General features: G+C 45.0%; 2 protein-coding genes across 5 annotated transcripts in view; one reads left to right on the plus strand and one right to left on the minus strand.

Moving 5' to 3' along the window:
• EEF1AKMT2 (EEF1A lysine methyltransferase 2) overlaps positions 1-5949 on the minus strand; it is a 90598-nt gene extending 84649 nt beyond the window's left edge. For 3 of the 4 annotated variants that reach the window (XR_010412611.1, XR_010412612.1, XM_045879029.3), the window contains exons 1-3: positions 5768-5949; positions 4718-4783; positions 3593-3707 (exon numbers count right to left, since the gene is read on the minus strand). Coding sequence is in view for 2 of the 4 variants with exons in the window: in XM_045879029.3 (XP_045734985.1) it covers positions 3593-3707; positions 4718-4783; positions 5768-5904 (318 nt within the window). In the remaining 2 variants the exon portion in view is untranslated. Of the gene's footprint in view, positions 1-3588; positions 3708-4717; positions 4784-5767 lie in introns of all 4 variants that reach the window. The other variant, XM_045879030.3, reaches the window with a different exon arrangement.
• A 6223-nt stretch (positions 5950-12172) lies between these two features.
• ABRAXAS2 (abraxas 2, BRISC complex subunit) overlaps positions 12173-13634 on the plus strand; it is a 28058-nt gene continuing 26596 nt past the window's right edge. The window contains exon 1 of the mRNA XM_045879031.1: positions 12173-12271. Within this exon, the coding sequence (XP_045734987.1) occupies positions 12173-12271 (99 nt within the window). The remainder of the gene's footprint in view (positions 12272-13634) is intronic.

A 13634-nucleotide genomic window follows, 5' to 3' on the forward strand; every position in this document is an offset into this window, starting at 1 on the left:
CATCTGCCTTCAGCTCAGGTCATGATCTTAGAGTTGTGGGACTGAGCCCCACATCGGGCTCCTTGCTCAGCAGGGAGTCTGCTTCTCCCTCTGCCTGCTACTCCCCCTGCTCGTGCTCGCTCATTCTGACAAATAAATAAATAAAACCACAGTGAGAAACCAGCACAGCTAACACCAAAAAACAGCCTAACATATGATGATAGACATCAGAATAGTGGTTAACTTTAGAAGGGAAATGGGGGTGAAGGGAGCGCACAAAGGGGCTTCTTCTATGATGCTAACAATTTTTGATTTCTCGATCAGTTTGGTGAGTTACACAAAGGTGTTCATTTTGTAAAAGCTATATACTTAATGACCATTTTTTTATATGTAAATCATACTCCATTTAGTAAGTACACATTAAAAAAGAAAGTAACTTCCCTTAAAAGACTCCACATGTAGGTGGCTTCACCAGTGAATTCTACCAAACATTTAAGAAAGAAACACTAATCATTAATAAACTCTTTCAAAAAATAGATTCTTATTTAATGATGCCAGCATAACCTGATACTAAAACTCGACAAGAACACTACAAAAAAGTTAAATTACTGAGACAGTCTTTCTCATGGGCTGAGTTGCAAAAATCCTAAACAAAATATTAACAAACTAAATCCAATGATGTATTTAAGTTGGAATTCATTCCAGAAATGCAATTAACATTTGAAAATGATCAATGTAATTCATCAACACGAACAGGCTAAAGAAGAAAGTTCATATGATTATCTCAATAACAGGAAAAATATTTGATAAATAACAAGATTTATAAGAAACACACTTGCTTTCAGCAAAGGAGGAATAGAAAGAAACTTTAGTCTGATACCGAGTGATCTACAAAACAAATTTACAAGCTAAGATCATACCTAACAGTGAAACTTTCAAAGTAATCTCTGGAAAGGGGGAAAAAGACAAGGATGTCTTCTGTTACCACTTCTTTTCAACTTTCTACTAGAAGTCCTAGACAGCGTAATAAGAGGAGAAAAGTTATAAAAGATTGGAAAGGAAGAAAGAAAACTGCCATTATTCACAGTCTACATAATTATACAGTTAACCATTGAATAACACAGGAATTAGGAGTGCTGACACCCCTTGCAGTCAAAAATTTGCATTTAACTTTTGATTCCCACAAAACTTTGCTAATAGTCTATTGGGATTTTGGGGTGGGAGGTTGGTTTTGTTTTGTTTTTTTAGAGCGAGAGGGAGAGAGCATCCTCGTGAGCGGAAGGAAGGGGCAGAGGGAGAGGAAGAATCTTAAGCAGGCTCCATGCTCAGCACGGAGCACAACATGGTGCTCAATCTCACAACCCTGAGATCATGACCTGAGCCAAAATCAAGCGTTAGACGCCTAACCGACTGACCTACCCAGGCACCCCATAGCCTATTGTTGACTGGAAACCTTACTGATAACATAACAACCAATTAACATGTATTTTGTACGTTATGTGTATCACATATTGTATTCTCACAATAAAGAGAAAGGAAAATATTAAGAAAATCACAAGGAAAATACATTTACAGTACTATACATACATATATTTATTGAAAAAAATTCCACAGGGGCACCTGGGTGGCTCAGTCATTAAGCGTCTGCCTTCGGCTCAGGTCATGATCTCAGGGTCCTGGGATCGAGCCCCGCATCCGGCTCCCTGCTCCGCGGGAAGCCTGCTTCTCCCTCTCCCACTCCCCCTGCTTGTGTTCCCTCTCCCGCTGTGTCTCTCTCTGTCAAATAAATAAAAAAAAAATCTTTAAAAAAAGAAAAAAAATTCCACAAATAAGTGGGCCTGCATAGTTCAAACCCGTGTTGTTCAAGACTCAACTGTATATGTAAAAAATCTGAAAGACTCTAAAGTATTAGTCTCAAAGGATAAATCATTAGCCTCTACAAATAAACTACTAAAATCCAAAAGAATCCACAGGTAAACAAGAGAATGAATAAAGCTGAGTAGAATTAAATCTTATACAGCAATGAAAATGAATGTGTTACTACTACACACAACTTGAGTGAATCTCACAGAAAGTGGAGAACACACTAGAAAGAATACATACTGGAGTCCTCCATTTATACATTCAAAAACAGGCAAATTAATCTCTAATGTTAAAACTCCTTGCCATTAGTGGTTACCTTTAGAAAGCAAGGAAAGAGTAATTTAGAAAGGACTGCTAGGGAGTTCAGGGGAGTATTCTAGAGTCTGTAGTATTTTTTACTTCTTGACCAGGGTGATAGTTCATAGGTGACCACAGGTGTGTTCACTTTGTGAAAATTCACTGAGCCACATGCTTTCGATTTGTGCACTTTAACATATATGTTATACCTTAAGTTTCAAAAACATTTACCAAAAATTTTTCTAATCATACTCCACTGCTTAAAACATTTTAATGGCCTCCCATAGCCTAAAAGTAAAATCTAACCTGTTAGGCATGGCATATGATACGGCTCCTACCTTTAACTTCATCCTCACCTCTGACCATCCCACATATACACTTTATATGCTAACTTACCAAATTATTTACAGGCCCAGTGTGTGCTATGCTGCTTCGAACCTTCACGTCAACTTTTTTTTTTCCTAGCAATCTCCACACTCAACATGGGGCTTGAACTCACAACTCTGAGATCAACAGTCACACAGTCCACCAACTAAGCCAGCCAGGCACCCCCCAAGCCTTTAAATATTGTTTCCACTGCTTGAAATTCTCTCCCTCTTTACACCCCACCCACACTCACCACACCCTGCCCCTGCAATTTCCACCCAACTTGGATATTAGCTCCTCCAAGACCCTTCCTATCTCTGTTGCCCAAAGTTAACGGCTCTCTTTCCTATACTCAGTGATCTATTATTGCACATATCAACCCACTGTGTTAATTGTTTATATGTCTGTCCATCCTCTATTATATTAGAACAATTCAAGCACAAGGTCTACGTTTTCCGCTTGGCACGTGGAAGCCACTCAATAAATTTCACCATTATATATATATCCTTATAAATTAAGTCAGTAAAGCCTTCCACAAGGAAGCCTAAGTGTTTAATTTTCTCCATAGTACATACATGTCACAGCAATGAGCACACAACAGGTACACAACGGTGATGGTGTAGTCAGTAGAACCTGTGCCAAAACTCAGTTCCACAGACAAAACACTCTCTTCAAATCATACGCTCACCTAAGGTAAGGTATTCATGTCCTACCAGAAGTGTAAAAAGGTCATCTCTCTTTCATACACACACATTTCCAGAGTTTTGAGCTAAAGAAACCAATTAAGATCATCTTGTCGAAAGCTTTAGGAAAGAACCTACACTACCCCCAGAGGAATTAAGTGGCCCAAAGGGCCAAGACTAGGACTCAGATCCCCTGGCTTCTCATTTAATGCTTTCTCACAATCCATGCAGCCTCCCTTTTAGACTACGTGACTTCTGAAAGTAAGTGGTACAATTGCTCTACTACTTTTTTTTTTTTTGCTCTTCTACTTTAGATTAACACGGTTAGTATCCTCACTTCCAAGATTTTTTTAAAATTTCATTTCAAAATTTGGCTTTAATACATGAATACTAAAAGTACCAACAAGTTCAACCAAGAAAACACCATTTCCAGTTCCAATATCAAGCACTGAAGCATCCAATGGAATCTTGCGTTTTTGCATCCACCTTATTAGCCGATTCATACTCTCTTCTCCAAACCTATTAGAAACAGAGAATCCGTTAATCAAATACCAGAGGAATATAGAGCAAAGATTACAACTATATTCCATTTAAGCAGCTTATTCAATATGCTCAATTAAGCCTTTTTTGAAAGAAAGAAGTAGCATCTGTGACTGCTTAAGCTTCACCTCTACTATTATTTAGGAGAGAATGCCCCCAAGAATAGAACAGAACAGATAAGGTCAGCGTTACTTATTAATGTTCCACTACATCAGCATTAACACTTGTATATGTTGATGGCTCAAAATTTTATTGCTTATTGAAAAAGGACGATCACAGGATGACAGCAACTTCCTAATACAGGTTTCCCCCACTAACTGCAAGCAGAGCATTGCTATGAAATCTTTCCTAAGGCAAAATGGCACAAAGCGAAGAAGCAATGACCAGTAATTTATGTGGTGAAATTTTCTGAGCATTCCCAGGCCCCCAAAATAACCTCTCTTACACGTGATACCGCAAGACACATCTTGCTAACAGAGGCACAAAATAAATCAAGATAAAGCACAAACGCTCACAGACACTGTTCAAAGCTATGGCAGCCTTATGCTGGGATGCTGAGTGTAGTTCCCCAGGGAAGGAGCCTGGGAGCACCACTCTTGCTGCTAGGGGTTGCGCTGCCTCCCTAATGGCTCCCTGAAAAACAAACCGTGAACGCTATTTTTGCTTTTCACCTTTCTTTGTACAAGCGAAAATCTTCGGATTTCTTTTAGTTAGCAAAAACAGGTACTACTGTAAGTCTTTCATAAAAGCCAAGAGGCGTAATGTGGATTTTCAAAAAGCAGGGGATACCTGTATTCTCATCAAATTTAAGTCTGGACCATTAAAAGAGAGAGAAGAGAGAGATTCTTTAAATCTACCCGCTAAAGCCAGAATCAGTCCAAGGTTCCCAAGACTTTCAGGTTGTCTTTCTTTGGGGGTAACCACTTAAAAGACACACACACACTCACTCACTCTTCTGAATCATAATTCCACTATTTTTTCTAACTCACCAGATTTCTCCTGTATCTCCATATTCTTGAAAAGTTTGCAGCTCTCTCTCATAGACAGCATCCCAACTATATAATCAAATGCAAAGCAAGATTCTTGAATCAAACTGAATTACGATTTAAATATGTGTCTAATACATTGTAGGTTTTTAGGACAAGTTTAAAACATTATCAGTATTTTCAGTAAGTGCACGTAGATCAATCTCTTAACCTCCTTATGTTAAAAGAACGAAAGACAGATAAGCGGAATAAGTTTACACATGTAAAGCACTAAGTACAATACCTGACACACAAAAATACTATATATTTTAGCTTAAAAAACAACACAAACAAGTATGTGTCCAAGGATCCCTCAATCCCAAAGTCCAAACTTTCACTGTACAGGCATGGTGTTGTTACAGCACATTTCAGTCTAAAACGTGCAGACACAAAGATTTCCTGCCAATACAGTGGTTACTCGCAAGGGAACTCAACAAACACAAGCTTTGCCTTAAAGTTTAGGGTTTACTCCTTGTAAGTAGTTTCCCCTCCCCATCATGTGCCTTCTCTTCCTACTTCACCTCTCTAGAATCGCTGCTCCCTCTCAGTCCTCCAACTCACCTCTCGTCCTTACCTATTCCCTGTCATTCGTTCACCCGTCTATTAATTCGTTCATAATTACTGAACATCGATCTAAGGTGAGATCACTTTCTCCTCGCTCGCTCCTCAGGTCATCCTTTGCTCCCACCCCTTCCAGCTCCCATGTCCCCTTGCCCACCAGCCCTACGTCGACCCCACCCCCTCGCCCCTTCCCCAAGCCTGCCCCTCTGGTTCAAGACCCCCACAAGGCCTCCCCGAGAGCTTGCGCCCGTTCCGCACCTCACGAGCCCTTTACACGTCGACTCCCTCTTATTCCAGCCTCGGGATTCCAGCCCGTCAGTCCCCTCTTAGCTTCCTCGCGTCACGCCCCCAAGGTCGTCCCCATCTTCCGGGGCCCTTTCCCCCTTCCTATCCCCTCCCCGGGGCCCAGCCCGGGCGGTGCTGCTCACGCTCCCTGCCCGATGCCACACTCACTGCTCTCGGGTCCCCAGCGCCGACGGGGCGAAGCCATCCTCTCCGGGACTGCCCCTTCGGGACCGCTCCGCGGCCCCAGTGCCGTCCCTGTCACCGCCGCCGCCGCTGCAGCCGCTACCGCCGGCGCCCGAGTTCATCCCGCTCCGCGCCCCGGAGGGCCGTTGGGACCACCATAGAGTCGAGGCACGGGCAGAGCGGACTCGTGGGTGGGCGCCTCTAGGCGGCGGGAGGCCACCCTCTCTACTACTCCTGGCCTCCACTTCCTTAGCTCGTCTTTGGTCCTGAGTGGAGGTTCGCAAACCCAGGCGTGGACCGAGGGGGCTCGCCTCCCTCTCTGCCCACCAACGCCAGAGTCAGATGCACCCCCTTCCTGAGGTGCCCGCCTAAGCGCCACTACATTTGGGGACTGCTGTTTGTAAGGGACTGTGAAAAAGAAACAGGTCCAAAATGGAGTCAGTTTTGCTAAACCTCACTAAGACTTAATATCCTACTTAACTGCAGTTTGAGCCTCTTCCAGGAATGGACTTTTAAACCAATCAGTCGAATTTTTCTCGTGGGCATAGTGAGGCAATCTGCCTGATAAAACCCCCGCCTTCCCTTAAGGGAAAGTGATCTTGCCTGAAATAATCCATTCTTTTTATTATTATTATTATTATTATTATTAATTGAAGTATAGTTGACAATGTTACATTCGTTTGAGATGTTGAAATAGTCCATTCTTAACATACTAGCCCCCCCCCTTCTGCTGCCTATAAAAACCTTCCATTTTGTACAACTCCACAGAGCTCCCTTCTACTCGCTAGACTGGGTGTTGCCCAATTCATGAATCATTGAATAAAGTCAATTAGATATTTAAGGTTACTCAGCAGTAGGGTTGCCGGGGTGGCCCAATCTGTTAAGCCACTGACTCTCGATTTCGGCTCAGGTCATGATCTCAGGGTAAGCAGATGGAGCCAGGCATCAGGGTCCACCCTCAACTCACAGTTGGCTTGAGATTCTCTCACCTCTCTTTCTCTGCACCCATGCTCCCCCGCCCCAGCTTGCACGTGCACTCTTGCTCTCTCTCAATAAATAAATAAACGAAATCTTTAAAAAAAAAAAAGTTACTCAGCTGCATTTTTTTTTAAAAACAGGACTACTGAATATACTGCATTTTGGAAAAGGCTGACAATGGGAAAACCACACTACCTGAAGCCAACACTGCTCACTGAAAATGCACAAATCACCTCATGTATGCACGTGGTAGTAGGATCTGGAAAGTGGATGGGGCAGTCCACTGCATTATTTGGCTTCCTGGTCAGAAATTTAATGTGTAGCTGGGATTCTGCCTTAAAAATAGCATCCTGCCCTCTTGACATCACTGCTGGACATGGGAATTTATGCCCAGAGAAATGATTGCCTTACAACACCACCACATCACATCCTCCCCATCCCCCCAAAATACTCCAATCATGGGGGTCAGAGTGTTGTGGAAGAAAGTGCTGGGAGTCAAGATGCCTGGATGCCTGTCTTAGCTCTGCCCCTAACCAGGCACCTGACCTTGTTCAAGACTCCTAACCTTTGTGCGCTGCAACTTCCTCACCTGCACCATGCCTGAAATAGGCGGTGACTGGTTCTGCCAGGTTGCTCCCAACCAATGAACCTGAGATTCATCTGCCTCTTGGTCTGACTACCATTGGGAGTTCTGCAGCATAATGTGAGAAATCTTATGGGCCAAAGGTCGGGGGCGGGGGTGTTCTGTAGCAGCAATGAACTACTGACAGTCCAATGTCCTAGGCAAGGCTCTCAAAAGCCCCTAGGAAGGCTGCCTTCCAACGAAAAGGAATGTTTCCTAGGCCACGTTTCTGTTGACTCAGCAGACAGAAGTCCAATAAGTCCCTAGAGGTAAACAGCACCAACAGTTCACAGAAACTCCAGTTAGGACCGAATGTGCATCTCCTCCTATACAAGATGTTCCAAGATATTCCAGCAACCACTGGTGATAGAATACAGTAAAAGACAGATGGGGATCCATGTGTATAGTGTTAAAGGACTCAAGAAGGAACATAAGTAACCTTATTACAGTGTAATAAAACCACCAAATGCCACAGGCAATTAGTGCTGCCCTGGGCAAATGGTTGTTTTGATCTTTTCTAGGCTCTAGATGCTAGAGAAAGCAAGCTTCAATGTGACTAAGTCTTAAAAAGTTTTAGGTCCTAATGAAAGATAAGGCCATCTTCAATCTGGTGTCTTGCCAACACTGAAGATGTTTTTGCTGTGTGTGATGAACGCTATAAACAGTTGTTGGTATGGAGCCCTGGAAAAACCCTCTGTTTATACAGAGTTCCTGCTCTGGCTCCAGGATTACTCTGGCTGTTTAGTCCTGACGGCTGTGTGGGGCACCACCTCTGATCACCCAGGGCAACAGGATTCTTAGTGGAGGGTGGAGAAGCTCAAGCCGAGGGGAGCTGCCCATCACCAGGGAGAAGGTGGAATGTGCCAAGGAACACAGTCCTCTCACCAGGTGTCCATTACATAGGCAGGGGGAGGCTCTTCGGGTGCTCTGGGTCGCCTCGTTTCCCTCTCATGTTACCAATCCCTGCAGCCCAGAACCCTGCTTACCTACAACTTCCCCGAAACTGCGCTTTCAAGAGTTCTCACACACTTCCCATTTGGCAAACCAAGGGTCAAGTTCCAGGCTTTAACTTCCTTGATCCTCTGTAGAGATCAACACCGCTTAGGATGCCATTCTTGAAAACCCCTCCCTATTTTCCCAGCACCACCTGCTCTTAAGTGAGCCTTTTAAAAAGGGAGGTAGGCACGCAGCTCTAGAGTTGGACTCGGGTTTTGAGCCCTGCCCCTATCTTGTGGGACTACAAGCAAGTTCTTTAAGTTCTCAGGGCCTCAGTTTGCCCATCCTTTCAGAATAGTGCCCCTGGCGTAGGGCCACTGTGGAGATTAAATGAGATAGTTCTTGTGAAATCTTACGTGCCTGACACATGGTAAGTGCTCAGTAAATGCCAGCACGGTTTCTTCAGTTATAAAATAGAGTTTAAAATAGGTCTCTTTGGGGCGCCTAGGTGGCTCAGTCAGTTAAGCGTCTGACTTCGGCTCAGGTCATGATCCCAGGGTCCTGGGATTGAGCCCCTGCATGGGCTCCTTGCTCAGCGGGGAGCCTGCTTCTCCCTCTCCCTGCTGCTCCCCGTGCTTGTGCTCTCTCTGTCTGTGTCAAATAAATAAATAAAATCTTTAAAAAATATAAAAATCAAAAAAATAAAGAAAATGCATCTATTTCAGAGCATTGTTAGGAAGATTGAATAAGTGCATAGAACGTACACATAAAGAGCTTAGAACAGAGCCTGACAGATGGTCAGTGTTCAGTAAATGTTAGGTACTTTTCTTACTATTAGTGACTTCCAATTTCATCCTCTATCCCCTGCTCTAGGCTTTTATTTCAGTGGCCTAGATGTCCCTTGTTATGTGAAACTCAACCTATTCCAAACTGAACTTTCTTGCACTGCCTTCTCCCCCAGCTCCAATGCCTCCAAACCCTGTCTTCCCTGTGTTCTCCATTCATTTGGCCCCTGACCATCCTACCATCGGCCAAAGCAGAACATCATCCTTGTCTTGTCTTTCCCCCACCCTCCACATACAGCTCCTCCTGGTCTCAGGGCTCAGGGGCATTTTTGCCACTGCTCTGCTTTCTCTTGGGCTACTTCAGGCTCACAGCTCACTGGGGCCACCGCAGCCCCTTCCCAGTAGATCTCCCTCACACCATTCAGCTCTAGGCCACTTCTTTGGTCCCAGCTATCCTCTCTTCCCCTCTCTCCCCCCACAGAGGTCCCCAAAATTCAGCCGGGTTTTTTTCTCCTTCGATGCCAGACACCACCCATTCCTTCCCTTTGCATTTTCTTGCCAGATCACCATAGACTATGGAGTCAAGCCACCTTGAACTTCAATCACAACTTAGTTTCTACCAGGTGTGACCTTGTGCAAGTCACTTAATTTAAACCTTTTAGGTCCCAGTTTCCTTGACTACCCAATGGGCATAATCCAAATGAAACTGGACTTTCTTGTTTCTACTTTCAGACCCATCATAGCAGAGTGTGGCATTTGCCTGCATATATGCGCTTACAGAAAGCATTGTTTTGTTTTGATAAATATATAGAAATGGAATCTTACCGTTTGCATTGTTTGCAAGTTGCATTTTAACTTAACAACATTGTGGCAATATGGGACGCCTGGGTGGCTCAGTTACTTAAGCGTCTGCCTTCAGCTCAGGTCATGATCCCAGGGTCCTGGGACTGAGTCCCCCTGGAGATACACCAGGAAGCAAATCAAAGATGAATCCCTGTCTTCATGCAGTTCAGAATATGCCAGGCGAGGAACAAAGGCAACGTGCTGGAGAAATGAATAAAATAGAGTTGATGTGAAGTGGTGATGAGTGGGAAAGGGGAACGGAAAACAGTGGAGGAAGACTGAGAATGTCAGGTGAAGGCTGCTATCTGGTTAGGGTAATAAGGAAGGATTCTCTGACAGGGTGGCACCAAGTGAAAACCTACAAGAGGTTGTCATAGGTTGTATCCCCAGGGAAGCAGAGTCTAACACTGAGATGAACATGAAAGAAGTTTGTTAGGGAGTGCTCTCAGGATCACCACCTCCTGGGGAAGGGAAGGAAACAGAGCTGGGTGGAGGAAGTGGTTGGGCTGGGGTACCACTACAACACCTCAGCTAGCACCCCTTTCCCTCACAGAGCACTCTGGAGCTAAGGTGACCCTTTGGAATTGCCCCAAGTTGGAGGGAAGGAGGTGGACCTTTATCCATCTACATGGATAAAGCCTTGAATGTTGGTTGCCCAGAAAAGGGGGAATGACCTTAGGCAATGTCTCTTTCTTACACTGAGGGTAATCCAGGAGAAAGCAAACAACTTCTCCAGCGACTGGGATGATAAATCTATCAATCCCACAAGGGTGGGTATGGGTCACACATCACAGCATCTAGAGCAGAGATAGAGGAGGAAACCTTACAACTATCTGGGAGAAGAGCACTCTAGGTAAAGGGAACAGCAAGTGCAAAGGCCCTGAGGTAGGATGAGATAGGGATATCCAGGAAGCAGAAAGACTAGTGTAGCTGAAGCAGAGTGAACAAGGAGGGCAGCAGCGGGAAAGGAAGTCAGACGAGATCATTACAAGGTTTGGGGTTAGATCAAGAAGCGACATGATTTTATCATGAGCAGTTTAGTTGCTATGTTGAGAACAGATTTGGCAGGGAAGGGGTTAAAGACAGAAGCTGGAATGTAGGGTTTCTCAACATCATCCCATTGACATGGGGGTGGGGGGCTCTCCTACGCTTTGTAGAATGTTTAGCAGCATCCTGTCCTCTAACCACTAAATTACCAGTGGCACCCTACCCCCAGTTGTGACATCTAAAAACGTCTCCAGACTCTACCAAATGTCCCCTAAGGGGTAATATTGCTCCCAGTTCAGGCCTCTTGAGTTAGAGACTGTTCATAATGATCCAGGAGAGAGTTGATGGCTTTGACCACAATGATAAGTGAGGTGTGCTAGTGGTGAGTTGTAAGCCTCTACATGTATTTTTAAGAATGTGCTGACAGTTCAAAGGGGGCGTGTCAATAATGATTCCAAGGTTTTTGGCCTGTGCAACTGTCAGAAAACAGTTGCATTTGCTGAACTTGGAAAGAGTGTGGTAGAAGGAGCCTTGTGGGAGATCAGGAGTCCAGTTTTAAACCTGAAAGATTGAACGAATTGAAGAATAATGATCCCTGAGTTTCTTTTCCTAACTTTGTTATATTTTATTCTCACTGTTATTTTGTTGTTGTTGTTATCTTCTTTCCATGATTTTTCATTAAATTCGTGTTCTTTTGTACCCAGAATCCAATCGCTTCTTACCACCTCCACGGCTGCCACCATTTCCCTTCCAACCACCCCCAAGCTACCTTAGTCCTCCCCTCAGGCGGGCTATTGGAGTACCATCCTTCCCCTTCCCCCGTCTCCCTCCCCCACATTAGTCTCGACACTGCAGCCAGAGTGGTCATATGAAAATGGAAATCACAGCATATTACTTCTATGTCGAATCCAAACCATACAATTTCTTGAATCATCGCCTTCCTTTTCATCCTTGAACATGGCAATGTTGGCTTTTATCAGTAAGAGTTTAATTTGCAAAGAGACAAGACGATTTGGGGAACTATCAAGGGCTATAAAGAAGAGGCAGTGTCTGAGGTATGCTGGGCGCGAGACCCACGCAGAGGACACGTCCCCGGGGTCGGTTCCGATCGTGCAAACCTGCTTTTCTCAGCCCTCGCTCGCTGGCGCTTCGACCCCTTGGCCTCACCCGCCGAAGACTTCATTTCCCAGGATGCCAAGGGGCGGGGCCGGCCGGAAGGCTGTGTTTCCTCCGCAGGGCATGATGGGGGAGTCGGAGATTTCCATCATGGCGGCTTCCATTTCGGGCTACACCTTCAGCGCTGTGTGTTTCCACAGCGCCAACAGCAACGCCGACCACGTAGGTGCCGGGCCCCCCGCCGCGGCTGCTGGAACCTCCAGCCTTCTTCCCCGGCCGGTGCCTGCGGCCAAGACGGGACCACTCGCGGCTCGTCCCCCGGGCTCCCGGGCGGGCCCGAGGGGCTGGGGACGCGGGCGGCTCCCGCCCCCGGCGAGCTCCTGCTACCTAGGGCTCCTTCGCCCCCGGGATGGGCCCCCTCACTTAGTGCCTGCCGCCTCCTGGCCCTCTCAGGACAGCCGTCTCCCTTTTAGCAAGGCTGTCTCCATTGGCCGCCGGCAGTGTCAGGAGTCGCTTAGTGGAGACCAAGCGCCTGCCCCTCCCTGAGAGTCAGGCTTCTGGACTTGCGAGGGGCTCCCGGGGTCAGCAAAGCGCGGAGAGACCGAGCTTTATTCTAGGAGCCGGGGCACCCAGCCCCGCCCGCCGGTCTCACAGGTTGTCATGGGGTGCGACGAGGGAAACCATGGTTGTCACTATTCATGCTTGTTAGATACGTTCGTGTGTTTTCTTCCCCTCGATGGAATATGGAGAATGTAAACAGGAGTGTTAGGTGTAGGGTCTGCTTGCCTTGAAGTTGCATATTTAGTTCTTTGGTGAATGTTCTAAAACCACGGCGCTAGTCGTAGTCAAATAGGGAAATGACAGGCCTACGTATGAGTGATCGGAAATGCATAGGCTTCGGAGCTCGGAGGGAGCAGAGCTTGTCTGCTTCAATGTCTTTATTTTACTAATTGTCTTTTAATGTCATTCGCCTAGATGGAAGTTTCTTTGTGAAACTAGATAATTTTTATCTTTAAGTCCATATTTAATCTGTCCACCAAATTGAGAGATGATTTTAAGAGATATTAATAGTGAGTTATTCAAATTCATTTAATAAGTGTGGGGGTTTTGAGGTTATCATTACGAAGCAAAATGATACACTGTAGAATAAGGAACTGGATTTGGTTTGATGTCTGCAACTTTAGCTTCCATTAATAAAAACTGATCTCATAGAGGGGATTCTGTTAGTAAATTGGATGGCATTAAATTTTATTCTACTTTTCCTATAGTGTTGATGGTAGAGATTAATGATAGGAATACACACAACGTGGGTTTTTCCAGAGTTAGCAGATGTCTCTGGATGCTAAGGCCTTTGATACTACAGCCAGCTATCTAATTAATGAAGTTCCATATATAGGTGGTATGTGATACTCCTAATGTCCATGGAAGTGTTAAATATGGTTTCAATAATGGCTTTCTAACATCTCTAGTTTTTGGAGTACCTAGTAATATCACAGTTTATGTAAAAAGCAAGGTTATTGTAAGAATAAGCAGCTACCTGTTGAAAAGCAGATAGTTTTTCTGCAAATGGCAGGGAGTTGCTACT

This window comes from Mirounga angustirostris, unplaced genomic scaffold, assembly GCF_029215605.1.
Source record: "Mirounga angustirostris isolate CCGP_5_RB_7025 unplaced genomic scaffold, mMirAng1.0.hap1 SCAF_6, whole genome shotgun sequence".
NCBI classification, from domain to species: Eukaryota; Metazoa; Chordata; class Mammalia; order Carnivora; family Phocidae; genus Mirounga; species Mirounga angustirostris.